Source organism: Zonotrichia leucophrys, chromosome 20, assembly GCF_028769735.1.
Source record: "Zonotrichia leucophrys gambelii isolate GWCS_2022_RI chromosome 20, RI_Zleu_2.0, whole genome shotgun sequence".
Lineage (NCBI taxonomy): Eukaryota > Metazoa > Chordata > Aves > Passeriformes > Passerellidae > Zonotrichia > Zonotrichia leucophrys.
In genome coordinates, this window is record NC_088189.1 from 47,436 (window position 1) to 67,610 (window position 20,175).

At 36.4% G+C, this 20,175-nt stretch overlaps 2 protein-coding genes across 14 annotated transcripts in view; one reads left to right on the forward strand and one right to left on the reverse strand.

The window, feature by feature from the left end:
- NCOA3 (nuclear receptor coactivator 3) overlaps window positions 1-16,893 on the forward strand; it is a 56,912-nt gene extending 40,019 nt beyond the window's left edge. For 3 of the 7 annotated variants that reach the window (XM_064730260.1, XM_064730259.1, XM_064730257.1), the window contains exons 12-25: window positions 364-511; window positions 1,396-1,784; window positions 2,015-2,895; window positions 4,379-4,514; window positions 5,520-5,714; window positions 6,244-6,483; window positions 7,860-7,986; window positions 8,676-8,847; window positions 9,577-9,873; window positions 11,376-11,480; window positions 11,847-12,072; window positions 12,299-12,473; window positions 13,049-13,190; window positions 13,338-13,855. In XM_064730260.1, coding sequence (XP_064586330.1) covers window positions 364-511; window positions 1,396-1,784; window positions 2,015-2,895; window positions 4,379-4,514; window positions 5,520-5,714; window positions 6,244-6,483; window positions 7,860-7,986; window positions 8,676-8,847; window positions 9,577-9,873; window positions 11,376-11,480; window positions 11,847-12,072; window positions 12,299-12,473; window positions 13,049-13,190; window positions 13,338-13,436 — 3,332 coding nt within the window. In that variant the 3' untranslated portion in view covers window positions 13,437-13,855. Of the gene's footprint in view, window positions 1-363; window positions 512-1,395; window positions 1,785-2,014; window positions 2,896-4,378; window positions 4,515-5,519; window positions 5,715-6,243; window positions 6,484-7,859; window positions 7,987-8,675; window positions 8,848-9,576; window positions 9,874-11,375; window positions 11,481-11,846; window positions 12,073-12,298; window positions 12,474-13,048; window positions 13,191-13,337; window positions 13,856-14,153 lie in introns of those variants that run through there. The other 4 variants (XM_064730258.1, XM_064730263.1, XM_064730262.1 and 1 more) reach the window with 3 other exon arrangements.
- A 102-nt stretch (window positions 16,894-16,995) lies between these two features.
- The window catches only part of SULF2 (sulfatase 2), an 85,300-nt gene continuing 82,120 nt past the window's right edge, over window positions 16,996-20,175 (reverse strand). For all 7 annotated transcript variants that reach the window (XM_064730269.1, XM_064730264.1, XM_064730267.1 and 4 more), the window contains one exon: window positions 16,996-19,669. In XM_064730269.1, the coding sequence (XP_064586339.1) occupies window positions 19,639-19,669 (31 nt within the window). In that variant the 3' untranslated portion in view covers window positions 16,996-19,638. The remainder of the gene's footprint in view (window positions 19,670-20,175) is intronic.

Here is a 20,175-nt window from a genome sequence, read left to right on the forward strand (position 1 = left end):
ATAATCTAGCCTTGGAAGTCTGTTAACAAATGCAGAACTTTGCCAGTTGTGTCTGGTGAGCACAAAATATTACAGCACCAAAATAATCTTGTTTGCTTTTTCCTTCCCTCTACTGATAGAGGAGAAAGAGTGGAATAGTTCCTTTTTCTCTGTATAGGTTTTGAGTATGTTTTTTTTATTTATTTATTTATTTATCTATTAATGTATTCATTCATTTCTTTATTCATTTATTTATTTTTAAAGTTTTTTGTGTTTTGGGGGGTAATCTTCACTAAATGAAGGGATATTATGTCAAAAATATAATTCATACTAAGAATTCTTGGGATTTAAAATATTAACTATATTCGTGTATTGCCTTTACAGCTTATACACAAGGTCATGCTGAAACCCCGTTGTATAGATTTTCTTTAGCGGATGGTACAATAGTGACAGCACAAACAAAGAGTAAGCTGTTTCGAAATCCTGTAACTAATGACCGCCATGGATTTGTCTCTACCCACTTCCTTCAAAGGTGAACTTAGTAGTATCTGTTTATAATTTAAGTGTCACAGTTTAAAAAAAATCCATCTGGCCTTGAAGACAACCTGAGAAAAATAGCATACTAAAATATTTTACCTGATTAAAACTCAGATGGGGAATAATTTGGGAAACCAAGCTGCATAGCATACAATAAATAAATGTGTAAACCTCGCAGAGTCCCATTTTAACTATGTGCAGAAAGACAGTCACAGTCTAAAGAGAATTTTTTACTCAATACCCGCTCAAAGCCTGTGCTATGTTTATATTAGTCTTTTGTGGTAGCAATGATGAAACACTGAAAACAGAGATGCTAAGTCATGTGCTTTTGCAGACCAATTAAAAAGACAACAAAACCCTCTCAGATGCATAATCCATAACTGAAATGTACCTTAGGTAGTATTTCCTATTTCTTGTTCTTTGAAAAAGTAATTGAAATGTCACTTTGGAGGGAATCTGTCTCCTTCTGGCATTAGAGTGCCTCCAGGTGCTGAAAAGTTAGTAACTGAGCTTGTTCAGGGTCACACACTGTTAATGTGCCCAGTAGAATGGTGGCAGGCATTGACTCAGGAAGGGAATGAAAGAAGGAGGATCTTTAAATGGATAAATCTGATTAGTCATCTGATCATTGATAAAAGCTTTTTGAGGCAGTGATACTGTATGTGATTATAACTCAAAGCCTTCAAAGGATCAAACATTTCTGTAGTGAATAAATGAATGTCATGGCTTAGTTCTGCTTTTGTGGAAGCTTGAATTCTTGCTGCTCTTTTTTGGAAAAATATTTGGGCAATTAATTAATAATGTATTTGTTCCACATGATTCCAAATAAGGTTTTAATTTGTTTTCTTTGGGTTTCTGGGGCTGATGTTGAATTTACAGAGAACAAAATGGATATCGGCCAAATCCTAATTCTGTTGGGCAAAACACCAGAACAACTGTGACTGGAAACACAAATTCTGTTAATGGTCTTATGAACATGTCACCTGGTCAAGCCATGCCAATGCAGAACAGAAACTATGGGATGGGAGATCCCAATACAGTGGGTCAGCTCACCAGCACTCGATTTGGAAGCCCTGGGAATATGGGGCCAGTGAACTCTGGAACTGGCATGCAGTCCTCTGCTTATCAGAGTAACAGTTTTGTGTTAAATATAAGTAGCCCACCACATGGCAGTCCTGGCTTAACTTCCAGCCAACAGAATCTAATGGTATCTCCTAGGAATCGAGGGAGTCCAAAAATGAGTTCACACCAGTATTCTCCAGTTACAGGTATTTTATTTCTGCTAAAAGCTTTTTTTTAAGCTATTTTTTCTCACTTTTGTCTGAATTCCATCTTTCATCCATTTCAACTGTTCTATATGACCCTGTATGTGTTACTTGGATGTAGTATACCTGACTTCATGTATGAACTCAATGTGGCACTCATACATAATCCAAAGGAAGAGTACATACAGGCAGTACTGTAATCTAATAAGTTTGATCTCTGTCACATGATACAGGTATGCACTCGCCTATGGGATCTGCCAGCAACACTAGCAACAGCACTTTTTCTAGCAGTTCTCTAAGTGCTCTGCAAGCCATTAGTGAGGGTGTTGGAAATTCCCTTTTATCAACACTTTCTTCTCCGGGTCCAAAATTGGATAATTCCCCAAACATTAGCGTAACTCAGCAAATTAAAACAAGTACCCAGGACTCCAAAAGCCCTTCTGGTTTGTATTGTGAACAAAACCAAGTGGAAAGTTCTATTTGCCAGTCAAACAGCAGAGATCTCTTCAGTGAAAAAGATAGTAAAGAGGGAAATCTGGAGGCATCTGAAAGTCAGAGAGGACCATCTGAGAGCAAAGGACATAAAAAACTCCTTCAGCTACTTACATGCTCCTCAGATGAAAGAGGACATTCTACAGCATTAAACTCACCTTTAGACTCAAATTGTAAAGAATCTTCTACCACCGTTGCCAGTCCTTCAGGAGTTTCCTCATCAACATCTACAGGGATATCTTCCTCCTCAAACATGCATGGGTCACTCCTGCAAGAGAAGCACAGGATTTTACATAAATTGTTGCAGAATGGTAATTCTCCAGCAGAGGTGGCCAAGATCACAGCTGAAGCTACTGGTAAAGACACATATCATGATGCAAGTAACACAACCTCTTGTGGAGAAGACACTGTCAAACAGGAACAACTAAGTCCAAAGAAGAAAGAAAACAATGCTTTACTAAGATATCTACTAGATAAAGATGATATTAAGGAACCGCTTTCCAAAGAGCTGAAGCCTAAAGTAGAAGGTGTGGATAATAAGATGGGACAATGCACAAGTTCTGCAATTCCCACTTCAAGTCAAGAAAAAGAGATGAAAATAAAAATTGAGCCAGCAGAGGAGGTACGGTATAATGTAAAATGACATCAGTGGCCTAACTAATATTTTATTATTAAGTGAATGACTAAATATAGAACACTCTACAGTGTGAATGTGTAAACATTTCTAAAAAGGATGTGAAACAATAGAGTCGGATTTAATTGTGAATGAAAAAACACTAACAAAAAGAACTACAGGATATATATATATATAACCAAATCTGATGTCCTGAGGTCCTGGACTAATGTTTTTAAGTTATGGTATGATTAAGGTAATATTTGCACAATATTCCTTAAAATTAGATCTTAGCACATGTTTGGTTTTATGGCTTAGTAGGAAATGGGCCTGTAAATGCCTCTGTACTTAGTTGGCAATGCAAGAGCAAAAGGTAAAACATGATTTTGTTTTGAAAATATAAACAATACACAAAAATGTGTAATACTTGAAATAGCCATGATTTTATTTAGTTCATTCATTGGTTTTAGCACTCTTTTTCTTTCTTTAAATGAGGGAATATGTTCTTCCAAATATATATATATGTATCTCCAGCATTCAAATGAATACATAATAAAATGTATAAATGTATATATAACTTTTATAAATAAATACAAAGAAATAAGTTCTGGAGGTGGAATTCCAAGAAATGCCATGATGCAGAAAGCTAGCATCATGGAGCAACTATTCTGAAATCAGCAGTACACTTGTTAGGAACAGATGTTCTTAAAATTATAATCTGTATATAATGGTTTTGTATTTAAGTCCTAAGATTTGGAACTTCCTAGTAAACTGGTCAGTACTTTGTAGTACTGGTCAGTATGGCAGAATTTACTGAAGATATATAGATTTCTTAGACCTTCAATTTCCCAAATCAGTAATAACTGGGTAAATTAAAAAAACAAAAAAAAAAGTCACTATCAACTCTGTAGTAGTACACAACATGTAGTTTTAGTACTTGCTTCTGAGATGTAATTAAGGTATTCATAGAAGCTTCTTTCATGAAGATGTTGATCCACTATATATGAATTATTTTCTATTGAAGCTCTATCTGATTTAAATACAAATTTGTAAAGAAAGTTAGGGCTCCAACTGACCGGAAAAACCTGTGCATAATTTTTATGTCTTGTAGTGTTCACGATTAGCTCTTTGTGTTTGATAGATATATTATTTATCAATGAATGGTACACATTCTCGATGTTCACTATCATTAGTGTTTTTATCTTTGTAACTTGTGATGTTTGAAATACTTATAGTCAGAAATGCTTTTCATTTCAGTTATGTGTGTTTTCTGCTAATTCTCAAAATTACCTAAAGAAAATACTCTAAAAAAAAGGTACCTAAATGGTATCTGAATTTCTTTGGAAGTGAAAAGGTAGCTCCAGATAGTGTCAGTGAATTAAAACATTTGTCTCCCAATCATATGCTTTAAGATTAGCAAGGATCTAAGTAAAAATTTAAGTACAGCCACATGAGAGTAAATAACCTTGGTATTTTACTGCATCATTTTCAGATGAATGGAGACTTGGATAATTTGGATGCAATTCTAGGTGATCTTACTAGTTCAGAGTTTTACAATAATGCTATCTCTGCAAATGGAAATAACCCTGGAACAAAGCAAGCATTATTTCAAGGAAATGCCCTGTTGGGTAAGGAATTAAATCTACCCCCTGGGTTTTAAAAGCAGGGTTTTCTTCTTACCTGATGTAAACATAATGCATCCTCATACCCTTAGAGAATGCCTTCTTCATCTCCTATATCTTCAAGGACAAATGTAATGCAAAATAGCTAATTATGCTTTCACAGGCTATTATGTACACTATTAGCTGTCTTGACAGCACTCACCTACTGTATGCACAATGAATAACATTCAGTTCCTTGTTTTATGGTTTATTCTGGCTTTGTCTAATGTAGATTTCTCAGAGACAAGTTATCAAGAAGGATGTTTTGTGAGCTGTAAATTAAAACTGAGAATTTTTATCCCTCACTGATGACTAGGGATATAATATGGGATTGGTGACAAGCTTTTAATTTCTTTCTTATTCTGTGTGAAAATATCTTGTGACCAGTAAATCCTAATCACTACTCCTCCTTGACATCAAAAGGAATGCCCTTCCTTAGAAGGAGGGGAGGATAACCTAGCTGATAAACCAGCATCATGGCAGTTGTTGCTTTCTTGCATGACACTGGTCATCTCTTGGTTATATAGGGCAATGGATTGCTGAGATAAGCAAAGGAGGTGAAGCATGGGTAATGAAAAATATAAAGCCAGGTACAAGAACACGTAAGGCCACTCAAGAACACGTAAGGCCACCGGCGCTATTGGCTGTGAAGCACAGTAGGTTAATTGTCCATAGAGGACACTGTGCTCAGAAACTCACCATGTCATTACAGAACTTAAATTAAAAGGGATTTTTTTTTTTTTTTTTTTTTGTGTAGGGCCACAGGGAACTACCTTTGACTTTTATTGCAAAAGGTCCTAACGATGTGTTCAAAATGGGAATTTTTGTTGTGGAAACATAGGCAACATAACTGTTCCTGGCTTGCTTAAGATCAAGTGTATGAGTTCATAAAGAGATGAGACTAATTTTAGTCATTAATAGCATATTTTATTTAAAATGTACAGTTGCATGCATCTTTTAATTCTTTAACAGGTGTGAAGAGTCCCCAGTCTGTGCAGACTACTCGCCCACCTTTTAACAGAGCCATGTCTTTAGACAGCCCGATGGGCTCAGGTGCTTCAGTGAGGAATGTCAATGTCAATGCATTCTCCATGTTACAAAAGCAAAACTTGATGGGTGGAAGTCCAAGAATGATTGAAAACCAAGAAAATTTTGGAGCAAATCTGGGTTTGTTGGTTGTATACAAACAGCTGTCATTGTAAAGGAAATAGCTTTAATGGAAAAAAAGTTGCTAGACTAAAATACAAATTTCAGTTAGAAGAAACTTTAACATTAAAGAATTTTAATTTTACCATCATTAATACTTCTGAATTATTATCTTAGCTAAAATTATAAGAACCTAACAGTTTACTACCTGTGTCATTACTAGTACTTTACTATAACTAGTTATATTCTTTTTTACTATTTTGAGTTTTTAGTTTAACATGTACTTTTGATATATAGAAGCAAGAACAGTTCAGTGGCAGCCAGTCATTATGAATTTTACGTATATTTAGACGTATATATAGTTTTACGTATATGTAGTTTTTGAATTATTTAGAACTTGGCAGGGTGAGCTCTAGATGCTTTTGTAGGATGTCAGTCAATTGCTCTGATATTAGCAGCTGCACTGCTATGAAATACCTAAATAATTCAAAAACCAAAATACATAATGTACTCCAGATAATAAATATTTGTCTTCTGCTCTTCATTATAGCAAGTGCTCCCCACAGACATGTGGCGATGAATCAGCATCAGCCAGGAGACTGGGGTTTGCCAAACTCTAAAGTGAACGGATTGGAATCTGCAAGTTCTGCTGCAATGTTGAGACCAGGAGTTGAATTTAGTACAACCCTTCCGAGGCCCCCAGAGGCTGGCTCTGTGTCTGGGCTGCCTGTTCGCTCTAACAGCATACCTGGTAATAGGCCAATGCTGCAACAGCAAATGATTCACATGAGTAAGTTCTTAACTTCTTGTTGTCCCACATAGCACTATTTCCCTGGTTTCCTAGTAAGCATTCATCATAAGAATCTTTGCACTATTGGTAAAATGCTAGATTTTTATTTAAAGGCTTTTTGAGGTAGAGACTGTTATTGTTCCCTGACTGTGACATTTGATGACTTTTTGGTGATGTTCTTGTTTTCTTCTGGTGCTGTGTGTCTCATACACAGATAATTTGTTCTGGGTCCCGAGATTGGGTGGGGGGGATTATTTCTGTGTGTTTCTTTAGTGCAGTACTTCTCTGCTAAATTCCAGGAACTAAATGGCGTCTATGATTCCATATGTAAAGATACTAGCATTGTGGTTAATTTAATTCATCCTATTTGATATGGATTTTTTTTTCTGTTAACTTCTTGGTAATCAATGCCTTTTAAAGTTTTTCTCTCAAGTATTTCAAATTTCTTTTTACATGGAGTAGCCAAATTTCATGTAAAGCCACATTGCGAATACCTTTTTCCTTTGAAGTATTCTTATGTGCATGAAAGAAAATAAGCTGTATGTCTAAAATATGAGCAGTCTTAAAGCCTGTGGGTTTTTTTCTGTTTTATGTGTCTAACAAAGGTTTAGTCTAGAGCTGAAGTTTTCCAATCTACTATGCCAATACCAGTATGCCCCAAACCAGTTTAAATAGACAGCATTCCTTTCTTAAAATGGAAAGCTACCAAGGCTGTCACCAGTTCCCTCAAACAGACTTACTATTTCAATGCAACAAATGGATATAAGATTAAATACGGAAGAACTTTGTGCAGTCCTGACTAAGTCAGAATTTTCCAGCTCAGCTTCCTAGAAATCATTGATGCTAGGTGATTCATACTGATGCTGGGGAATAATATGATGACAAACTCTCCTATGTAGTGCTGTATGTCCCTGGATAGGTAGAGGGAAAAAAGTACTCCCAAAGAGCAAAATGGTATGTACTTTATGTTTCTTTTAATTGCCACCCTGTATTAGAATTCAAAATGCCAGATTTTGGTGTCACTATGACAGTGTGTATTTGCTGGTACCCAGATGTCATTGTCCAGAATTTTTGTTGGGGTTTTTTTCATGTAAGATGCTGTGTCTTCCATGCTCCTATTTAGAGACTAGAGGATTAGAAATAGCAATTCTGCTCTAACAGGGTAGCAGGTCCAGATCACTGTCTGCTGTATTTAAATCTGTGGTCTGTTATATATGTGAAATGATCTTGAGTTCATGTGTGCATATGCTGTAAAACATAATAATGGAAAGCTCATGAAGCTGCTTGACAATTTGTGTGATCATCCTAACTGAACACTAGGATAGCAAGATGAAACCTTCAGTTTTTAAAAAATACACAAATGTTTTACCTTGCAGGGCCAAATGAGATAAACATTGACACGGGAGGTAATCACTATGGACAGCCTGGACCTTCTAACCAACCTGGATTGTGGCCTGACAATATGATGTCCATGGAGCAAGCATCACGGGGTTCACAAAACAGGTAGAATTGGGGAAGGTTTTAAGGCAATTTTAAATACAACTGTTCACTGTCTGTCAGAAGAATTTAAGACCTGGAAATAAAATTGTGTAGCATATGCTGTGGGGATGACAGATTGGAGGCAGAATTCCATTTCTGGAATGTTTCTGAAATGTTTCCATTTCTGCTGCTGATCTGACACAGGATATTCTTTAAGCTAGCTCCACAAAAGTCATTGTTAACAAAATCTATTAACCCTTGAATTGGGAGGCACAGAAAAAAGACATGAGAGACTCTGAAATAATACCTCTGCGGCACATGGCAAAACCAGGAGAAAACAGAGTTTATATGTGTTTAAGGATGCATGGAAGGTGACTGGACACTTTAGGACATAAATTTTGGACTTAAGTTGGGTAACTATACTACTTAATCATACCCAGGTCAATATATTATATAAAAACTGTAGTTTTCCTTGTAATGGTTGTAATGAATTTCTTCACTGAAAGAGTGGTCAGGCATTGGAATGGGTTGCACAGGGAGGTGGTGGAGACACCATTCCTAACGTGTTCAAGAAACAACTGGATGTTGCACTTAATGCTCTAAGTGTGGTTGGCAAGGTGGTATTCCCTCAAAGGTTGGTCTCCATGATCTTAGAGGTCTTTTCCAATCTTATTGATTCTATGATTTTAGTGGCTTTTTTTTTTATTTTATAGACTACTAGTTAGAAGCTCTTTGGATGATCTCTTGTGTTCGGCACCAAATATGGAAGGCCAGAATGATGAAAGGGCACTTCTAGATCAGCTGCACACACTATTGAGTAATACAGATGTCACAGGTCTGGAAGAAATTGACAGAGCGTTAGGAATTCCTGATCTTGTAAACCAAGTAAGTAAACAGATATTTTGGCCATTTATTTTCCAAATAGCAATATTATTTTATTACTCGAAAAGAAAGTCAAGAGGGCCTCCTCATTTACTTTGTCTCATCACATCCTCATCTTCATATTCATACATTTTCCTTAGGAAACATTTATATTGACTAGTGATTTTCAAAGGAGTAGCTCGGTATGGATTAAATTCCTTGTGCATGACAAGAAATACAAAGTTTATTGTATAATGCCTTTGTATATATAGGCGGAGTTTGGGGTGTATCTCGTTATAATTCTAGAAGCTGAGAATTCTGTTGGGTTTCCTTAGTAGCCTGCTGTCAGCTGAGCTTAGGTTGTGAATTATTTGACTGTCAGTGATGTGGATGCTTCCCTCTCCTTCAGTTCCAGGTTGAATTTGCATGGCTAGCAGATAGAAAAAAGAAATTCTGTGAGTACTTTGGGAGTTGCCATGACCCACGTGACACCATCATTTGTACAAATATGGCTTGAATGGTGACACTGGTCTGCCTGTGTATGCAGTGTGCAGCAAAACTGATTTTAAAAAGAATTATTATTATAAATCACTTTTGCTATTTCATTAGTTTGGAGACAAAACTAACAGTAGCTGTCCATGCTATGTTCTACCCAAGAAATGGCTGGGTGGTGTATTATACTTAGTTAGCTTTATTGCTACTTTAGAAATTCTATATATACTGCTAGTGAAAGCACTTCTGTATCTGTTGAAGGGACAAGCTTTGGAACCCAAGCAAGATTCATTTCAAGGTCAGGAATCTTCAGTTATGATTGACCAGAAGCCTTTGTTATATGGTCAACCCTATCAAGGGCAAGGGGCAGCAATGCCAGGAAGTTTTAGTAACATCCAGGGACAACAGCCGTCTTTTAATTCATTGATGAATCAGATGAGCCAACCGAGCAATTTTCCTCTGCAAAGTATCCATCCCCGAGCAAATGTGATGAGACCTAGGACCAACACACCAAAGCAGCTACGCATGCAGCTCCAGCAGAGGCTCCAGGGACAGCAGGTAATTTTTTGCTCCTACTTTTACACTTCCTTCATGTTTCAGAATGGAATCACTTGCACGCGGAATTGTGTTGCTTTACATATGTAACAACAGATGACTGAGAGGGTGGATCTTTTATTTTGACAGTGCTTCTCATTGAATTGGCTGGTGGCTGTAGGAGTAGAAGAACATTTATTAGGACAAGTGTTTCTCCTTTGTCAGCCTCCCTAGCTACAGATTGGATTGGTTCCTGCAGCACACAAAATGATAGATCAAACAGTGCTTTTGTGCAATGTAAACTCTGCATGATCTCTTTATCTGTGTTTAGTATTTTTTTGGAACCTCACAGATAGCATTAAATCGGAGCTATATTTATACTGTAAATCAGGTGTTACTTCTTTCTCACTGTGTTTTCTAACTAATCATTTGGGCTTAGTGATATAGGGGTTTGCTTTCCATTTAGCAATTTGATGTCATTTTAGGTATTTTCTTCGGATGAAAGGTGAGAGAATAGATACAACCACATAGATCTTAACACTAGGTTGAAAACACTGCTTAAAATATTGGTGCATGATTTCAGCAGTGAACTCCCCATGTTAAAATGCAGGCTTGATATTAAATACAGTGTACAAATAAAATTAGGAAAACTGCACTACTACTGTGTGACATGGTGTGTTAGCAGAATACATGCAGGTAACACCAAGGCAACAACAACACACAGCAGAAGTACAAAGGTTAGGTTTATTCTGTCATCCTGGATTCGAAAAAACAGAGACACATACACCGCTAAGCTCATTTTAGAAGGGGCAAAAAGTACCCAGGCCTGAGTCCTGCATTCCATAGCAAAAGGGCCTGGAGCATGCACAGTCCTTCACCAACCAGGCTTTCCTTTCATATCTCTAAATCCTCTTATCTCCCTTCCCCCACCTTTATGGAGGCCCAAGTATATGGGAAAGGCTTTTAAAAGTATTTCACAACATTTTGCTATATTTTGTGAGAAAATTCAGTTTCTTCTTTGTAGACAGACAACATCCCAGAGCAAACATAAATAAGTGAATTTTCTCAGCCAGAGTATTTGTTAACATCTCCCTGGTGCCTGGTTGGTCCTTGACAGAAAACAATTCTAAAAACAACCCCCTTTTCTCTCTCCTTACCAATCTTCCACTTTTCAACCCTTTCCTTTCCACTCATGGAACGGCACTGCTAGGAAATACTGTGTTCTCTCTTGGTTTTCTGTGACATTTATTGTTTAAAACAAATAGATAATCTGCTCTTTATTCCTAAAGAGAGATAATTTAAGGAAAATACAAAACCAAAGCCTATTAATGCTGCACTGATTGAAGGCTTTTTCTTTTTGGTGTTTGAGCTGTTTAAACAAATTGTTTAAAGACAAGTCAAAAATTAACCATTGCACTTTATGGATTCAAGAGGTCTGTAACAAAAGTGTTTTTGCAGGAGTTGCCGTTACTTTTTTCAGATACTGTTATTTTCAAGCTAATAGTGCTAAAATGTCTTTTTCCAAGTTTATGAATCAGACCCGTCAAAGTCTTGAAATAAAAATGGAAAATCCAGTCAGTGGTACTAACTCAGTGATGAGACCAGTTATGCAGCCACAGGTGGGATCCCAGGTAAGTACTTCCTACAGTAGCCATCTGTTTAGAATTTCAGCCTTCTTTCATGGCTTTACAGTATTCCTCTGCATAATTTTTTAAAAAGGGTTTTTTTTGCCTCTCTTATTGCTGAGATTGCTGAGGGATTTGTTCAGTAGGTCATGCTGTCAATTCAGTGTGCCAAGTTTTTCGTGTAAATTTCATCATTTGTTTAGCACTAATGACAACTTAATGAAAAGTTTTGTCTTAATATTTTGATGATTATTTTTTGTTTATGGGTTTTCCTTGACTTGCCGGGTCTTAGGAATGAGTTTGATTGACTCTGACATGATTTTATTTGTAAAAACATCTTCTAATATGATTTTTCTTCTCTTTGGGGGATAGCAGCAAGGTTTTCTTAATGCTCAAATGGTGGCTCAGCGTAACAGGGAACTAATAAGTCACCATTTTAGACAACAGAGGATGGCAATAATGATGCAGCAGCAACATCAACCTCAGGCCTTCAGTCCACCACCAAATGTGACAGCCTCAGGAAGCATGGACAGTGCTTTGACAGGCCCTCCAATGGCTCAAGTTCCTTCACAGCAATTTCCCTATCCACCTAATTATGGTACTAGTACTAACATGTTTGGCTTTTTTTTAATCATTTGTTTGGTTTTCTTTTCCCTTTTTTTATTAATCCAAACTATCTAAATACCAATCATTATGAAAAATGGACTATACTGCTACAAAAAAGGATGACTTTTCTCCTTCCAATTACTGTAAGAAGATGAATAGAAGTACTAGGTAATGATAACTGAAGTATATTGTATCTATCTCCTTTGTTTTATTTTAAGGAATAAGCCAACAACCCGATCCTGCATTTAGTAGAGTATCAAGCCCTCCCAATCCAATGGTGTCATCAAGAATTGGACCCTCCCAGAATCCTATGCTGCAGCATCCTCAGTCAGCAACAATGTACCAGTCCTCAGAGATGAAAGGCTGGCCCTCAGGAAGCATCCCCAGAAACAGGTGAACTTCAGGATTACAACCTGTTTCTCAAAAAGTCTTTCATTTTGCTGAAAGTAGAAACTATGTTAGATACCATGAAGCAGGAAAAGCATTTACAAGAGACAAAAGTAACTTTCTAGTGTCTGTATTGTCCTTCATCCTGCTCTGGTTTAGAAAATAAAATGATTATTTTATCCTTAGCTCCCTTGATTCATATTGGACCTCTACAATCTTTGTAACCAGAAGCAACATTCAGTCTTTCAATATTAACTTAATATTTAAAGAAAAAATAACTTTGGGGAGGGGGTGGAGAAATACAGAATATCAAATAGTATTACGATAGATGATACAGCTCTAATAGTAGCCTCCAAAAAGATTGCATTAGGCATACACGTACAACTGCATTTCTAAAAACTCAAATTCCTCTTGGGAGGGGAGTTTCCATGTTTAACAGATATTAGGTAAAACTGAGTAAATGTGAAAACTTTATAAATGTGAAAAGTTTTATATTTCACATGTTGACAGCTGGTGCAGGGAAGGCAATACACCAGTGTGTAGACCTGGAAGGTAATTTCATTTGTCCTTTTGTACTTCAGTTCTTTTTCCCAGCAGCAGTTCAGCCATCAAGGTAGCCCAGCAGCATACAGTATGATGCACATGAATGGCAGCAGTGGCCATATTGGACAGATGAGTATTAATACCATGCCTATGTCAGGACTGCCTATGGGTCCAGACCAGGTAAGATTTGCTGACTCTTTTTCTCTTGAGTACAGTCTGCTTACATCCATTCCTCCTGCACAATCCTGTTCTCAGTTATCCTGTTAGTATCTGTGGTCCTATTAATTTTATGTCCTAAGAGATACTTTCTTTTTGATGATACATCAGCAAATTCACAATGAGGCCAAGCTGTATGCTGGGATTAGCTTTGAAGTTGACTTTGAAGTATCATCGATAGGACCAAGCCTTAAACTGCACAAAGGATGATGAAATACTTCTGAACCTGGAGAAACCCCAGAAAAAAATCCATGGACATTGTGAAATGCATCTTCAGCAGATCTTGAAAATTACATGTAATACAAGTCAGGCTAAGAATCCTGCTAGTGCAGTATCCTTCTCGCAGACACTGATAATGATACTTGCCCTTACAATACCTTAGAATAACTTGTGTATGCATAGCCAGAAACAACGGAAAATTTAGACCCCTCATTTAAGATGAAAATGTGCTAATAACAGGCACTGAAAAGAAAGCTGAAATACAAAATACACTTTTGCCACAGTCTTAACACAAAATGCCTGATGAGCAACATAATACTGACAAAAGCTAAATCTATTCAAGTAAAAAGTACCTAATGGAATTTTGTGCAGCATACCTGAGGAAGGAGTCAGAATAATGAGGACTTCTGGGGGTGAGTAAAGTTTTGGAGGACTTTGATACAATGAATGCCTTTTATAAGTAGGAGAATATTAAGGTGAAATGTCAGATTTTCCAAATCTATATGACACAGAGATACCCAAATAGTATGTTTAGGAAATTCTAGGACAGCATTTATCTTCTAGAAATTTATTTTCAAAGTGGAGCACTAGAAAGCTCTTCTGCTTCTAGGCATTGATTGGTAGTAGTTCCTTCTTCCAAATGCAGAATGTAAATCATTTCTTCCAGCAAAGATATCTTCTCTGATGAAAGTATCTTTTCTTTAACAGAAATACTGCTGACATGTAGAACCACATCTTCAAACAAGAACGGTTGAATGCACTAGTGTTATAAAGGAAAGTGACACATTCTTCATGGCAAGTCATACTGGGCTTAACAGAAACCAGTGATAAATTTCCTCACCCAGAGGAAAACAAACCAATAAAAACCCCTACCCAACAAAAATACATTTTAGTAGAAGCAGCCTATGAATTACCGATGATGTGGGGTACAAAAAAAAATGTCATTAATATTTTTGGCACTCTTCCTCTAGGAATGTGAATTTGGTAATGCCATTTTAATAGATTTGATGAGTAGACTCCTGGAATACTTTATCTGTTTACTGTAGCTATCCAAAGCCCTTTAGCCCAGGCAGACAAAAGTGCCTGGAAAAGTCACAGTGGTAAGAATTTCCTGATTTCTCTTATAACAATATCTGACAGAGAATGTAGTTCTTAGCCTTCTCTCTTTCATAAGAATCCCTGAATAGAAATGCTGCTTTTAGTCTCTTATCCCAAGAGTCAGGGATTTCCCAAGCAAAGTAGCAGTGCAAAATTATTTGGCATGTGCTAGTCCAAAATCCTGTCTGTTGAAGCCAAGGGTTGAAAAGAGAGGATAAACAATTTAAATTATTTAAACACAATTGTGACTAATATTTAGATATTGCTGTGCAGCTGAGTGCACTTTATAGAGGACTATATAATGGATTGATGCAATGTCTTTGATAAGGACTTAATATGAAGGTAGGGTGTACTCATATTCCTTCACAAACACAATCTCTTAAGAATTATTTGAAAAGACTGCATAATGTAATGTTTTCTCTGTGTGGAAATTAGAGCAATAATCTTTCATCTTTTTTTGAAAAAAGCTTCAGAAAACTCAAGGCAAGACACTGCAGCCCGAATCAGAATTTTGCAGTCTTTTTTTGTGAATAAATTTTGTAAATATGATCTTTAAAATAATGTATTATACATATGACTTTTATAGGTCACTAACTCATTTTTGCAGAGTTTGTGAAACTAAATGTTTAACAAAATTGATTCTGGAAACTGAGTGTAGTTGAGGTCCAAATATTTTTTTTTTTTAATTACATTTAAGGACTTTGAAGCTGGGTGACTTTGGCCCACATATTTATCTTCTTTGGTCTCCAACACTTCATTTATTTTTACATGTTTAACATAGAGCTTTTTATAAAAAAATAGACCAGTTGTTGAATACTTTCTCCACCTCTGAGCACTTTTGTTACATTTTTTACCTAAGGCAGTTTGACACGAAGGCCCTGCTCTGTAAGATCTTACAATTTGTCAGGACAGACCTGTCTGTCTATAACAGGTTGCCTTTTCAGCTGATGAATCTGGATTGTGTCTTTTTGGTCAATTTTAATGAACTCTAAACCTTCTTTGAAAATGTTTGTCTGTTGCAAAATACTTGTTATTAAGTTACATCCAGAAATCTTTAAGGATATTAAACCACATTTTAACCAAATGTCTACACCTCATTGGATTATTCTAATAGTAACAAATGTATTTTCTAAGCAGATTTCTGTCATAGCAGTATTTAGGTGTTGTTACATATTCTTTGCTGATAGCACTGGGGGATTTTTCCCCCTCCATTCTGGGTGCTTGAAATGAAGATCCCTTTGCACTTTTTGCAATTGCAAGGAATTAAACCGCTAAACCTTCCTAAGGGATGACCCAGAAATGTTTAAGGTGTGTGATGCTTCTGTTACGTTGTTCATTGTGTAATGGAAAACTGATTTCTCCCAATTGAGTAAAAGAAACCAAAAATCCCCTGACCTGTGTTTTTTTTTGCTTATTCTTGGTACTGTTAGCAAGATGAGGTTTTATTGCTCAGACTATTCAGTGATTTTCCATTTTAATAGAAGTAAGTTTCACTAGAAATATTCTCATAAATTCATCCGTAGCACCTAGCCAGCTGTGTTTCAAAGAGAATGTAGAGTCAATCACGCTACTTCATGTAACCCTGTCTCTTCCACTAGTACTGAGTATATAGATTATCACAGCACTTACTTGGAATTTTCCGTCCAATTGATGTGTCTTTAGAATGCAAAACTTTCAAAAGCCTAAGAAACTTTTATCTTTTCACTTCTTGGATCATATCTATTTGTTGAGTAAGTGCTGCTTACTGAGGGCGAAAGGCAACAGTCCCTTGCATTTTATATCAAATGAGACCAGAACAATATTTATATTTTGTAGTTGGTCATTATACTGATGGAAACTACCAACACCAGTTGCTTTCATTAGGTGAGCTCTTAGACTATATACTGCTACATACATCTTGCAGTACAATTTTTTTTTTTAAATTAGTAATTCTATTTATACCTCTATGTATAACTGGTACCTACCTGACTGGCATTAGAAAACCTCATCCTTTTCTCATAGGTTTAGCATGTTGGAGCTTTCCTACCCTTTTTTTTCCTGAATTAAAAGATGTTTAGTTTAAACTTGATGAAGGGGCAGCGGGCATTTTTAAAATGCATTGACAGCATATTTCGTGACAGCACTAACTAGTACATCTGGTTTGAAATCTGTTGACATTTAGTTACCACCATCAATTTTGCTTTGGTCCTATAGCAGTACATTTTTGTGGATGTTTTTTAAAATAATACCCACATAACATTATTCAGCAGTAAGAGATGAATTAGCTAGTACAGCAGTGTACTCTGATCACTGCTGCATAAATGAGCATTGTTTTGCTGTGTCTCTATTACTTTTTTGATCACATGTGTTTATTAAACTTCCATGTAGTGCGCTTTTTTCCTTGGCCTAAAATACTGCTTCTGAAGTGAGAAATTCAGACCACATTTTTGTCATAAGACAAAACTTCCTTGAATGTTGCACCAGTTAGCACACCTTTTATTATAGAATTTATGTGCAGACCACCAGATGACAAAATGATACAGCAAGTGTGAAACTATGTAAATCTGAGAGCAATATCTTAAAAAAATTCTCAGGAGAAGGCATATGGTATTGAGAACTGAATCTAAGCTTAGTTTACATTACAAGTATTGCTTGAAATATCTGTATCTTTATTTTGCAAAACAGAGAAATCATAGGGACTGATATAAAAGGGTTGGTTGTAAGGTGTTACTGCCCTTCTGGTTTTTGTGTTTGGATGTTAATAATAATGTAAATAAAGGTTTCTATTTATAATCAGAATTTGGTGACACTGTATGAGCTAATACTTTAAGGGTGATTATCCAGTACAGGTCAGAGAAAATTCCCTGCTATCACTGATGAAAAATATATATAAAAAATTATTTACATTTTATCCTAGTTGGCCGTAAAAGCTGAGGGAGTAACAGCTGAGACCTTTCATTTATGAGACAGACATTCAGCACAAACACGAACTAGAATTTATGTCTACTTAAACAGCAAACTCTAGAAGAGCTGAAAGGAGAAGAGGTGGTATCTTTCCCCAAACTTGGCAACAACGTACCTTTCATTAAATACCAGCTGCTTCTTGTGTCACATACAAGTCTCACAGCTCACTATTTTCTATAAAGGGACAAGATAACTTTTCAATCTTCTGCCTGACAAGTAACAGGTGCAGTAACACTGGCCCTGCAGGATTTTAACTGTCACAACCTCAACTTGCCAGAGACTATGAGCTAAATACAAAAGGGCAAATTTTTCATATTCTTTCTGCATGCACACTGGGAATGGCAGATAGCTGAAACTTCTCTGGAAAGCAGAAAAAAGGTGGGGGTTTTGGGGAACTTATGGGTTTTTTTACTTATGTGTGTGGATCCAGGATCTCATAATCTAGTAGATTTTTCTTATAATCCATGAAATTTTTAACAAGTTTAATGAAAACACATGGCAAGATTAAGACAGACATTCAGATTTTACTTGCATAATTTAAAAAAGCTTGCAAGAAAGCTTTGGGTAGTGGATTTGACTTACCACATGTCATACAAATACTCAAGCCCAATCTTACTTAGCATATGTGAAGACTCCACTTCTGCTTTTTGAGCGGGGGTTTTCCCCCCTATTCCTAAATTCAAGTACATTTTTTGAGTATGGGGTTGTGATACCAGGGATCTACATGTCTGGATATAATTCCACTTGATTTTCCGAACGGCAAAACCAGGAAGGGTTTCAAAATAACTTCCATGCTGTATTTTAACACTGCATTTCTACAAGGGCAAGTTAAGTTTGCATTTTGAAAAAATACCTCTTTGTTAGGAGTGAAGGCCACAGTTGGTTGAGTCTGTCCCATAAGCACCCTCAGGCATTTGCCCTTAAACACAGGTAGCAAAGTAACATGAAACAAATGATAAATACAAATCTCACCATTAGTACCTGTACTACAACTTATGTAATAATGTTCTCATGAAACTACTGAAATAATTATGTACACTGTGCTTTTTTAGTAAAATTATAAGGTTTTTTCCCTGTAAAAACCTTTGAACAGTAACATTTACTTTTCTGCAGACTAAAGTGTAACTAGATTATTGACTACAAGTACTGAACTCCCAGAGCCGCCTTTTTAAAAAATAAATGTAAAAGTTACACTGCTAGGCAAACACTACTTTCTCAAAGGAACTGTTCTAGTTTTGAATGTACAGTATAATATTACCACATAAAAAACCTTCATACAAATCTGATTGTGTTAAAATTTAAGATGTACATTTACTGAAATTTTTCAGGACCTTTAAAAATGAATAAATTCTGACTTAGCATTTTGAGAAATGGCGTGTGGGCATTACACTTTTTTTTATTAATAAATTTCTTCACAATGTGAAGGAATTTATTTTCAAACAGTACACTGATCAATATTTACACAATCCCTCAAAAAATCTGGCATCCTTTGAATGAAGATGTTCTCTAATCTTCATAGAGGTGACAATACAATGAACAAGTAGATGTGGAACTAAAATGTATCCTCAGAGGAAACTGAAGAAATTCCATGGTGCTGAGAACACTTGGTGCTACTGACTTCAGTTCCTGAATCTTTTCAGAGTTCTCTTGAACATGATCTTTACCCCAGTGTTAAGCAAATGCACCTTTGTTTTCTGAATCTTGCTTTAGGGTTGTACTTGGCATTGAAGTTTTTCTCATGACAACTAAAGATAAAGGTGAACTGGAAATTGTTTTAAGGTCCTGTCAACTGTCTGTGTAAACACTGCCACTGCAGGGGCAGTCCTCTTTGGGATGTGGCTGAGTTTCCTCCTCTGTCAATTCCTGAATCAACGTTGTCTTCTTGAAGTAAAATGCCTTGTGAATTAGGTGAGGTATAATCCAAAGCAACAAAGCAGGTACAACAGTGGATTTCAGAGACCTGTATTTCTGATGGCATTTCCCATAATTTCACTGCTTCTATTGAACTCACTCACCAGTGCAAACATTCTATCTATTTCAGCCTCAAAGTTTATCCAGTCCTTCAGGTGAATGTTGTAATTCATTTAGTCTGTACATGGATTCAAGTCCTGCCCCGTTTGTATCTTCATGGAGGTGCAGCAGCTGTGGGAGATTAGCCCTCCCAGCCTTCCCACAGTTGTCCTCTTTAAAATAAAGCAAATGCAGTTTAGTGTATAACATTGTAGTAGAAAGTAATAAGGAAGGTATTTTTAATGGTTCCATGCAGTAAAAACCAATGGAAACACTGTGAACCACCAATAAAAGCATAGCAGGTGTATGACAGAAACAATTCAACAGTGTTTGAAATTTCAACCTGTACAAAGCTTGTTAATTCCACCTTCATTATGGGTCTAAAGCCAGTCTTAGATCTCTTCAATTAGAAATAAAACCACTGCATTAGATAAGCAACTCTCAGGCAAAAAGACTGTGCCTAGGAAGGGAGTTGCTCCTGTGTTTTCCACTGCACAGTTTGAGAGCACTTCATGATTTTTAATGAAGTCTCTTCTTTCTTTTTAAGGAAAGATTCAGAGACAGTAACAGGCAATGGTAACTTTTTAATAGACTTAAATTTGTACCTCATCTTTTGAGCTCTAGCAGTTTGAGAACTGCCAGATCATCACGACATTTTAAAAGGCAGCTCAGTAAGAAA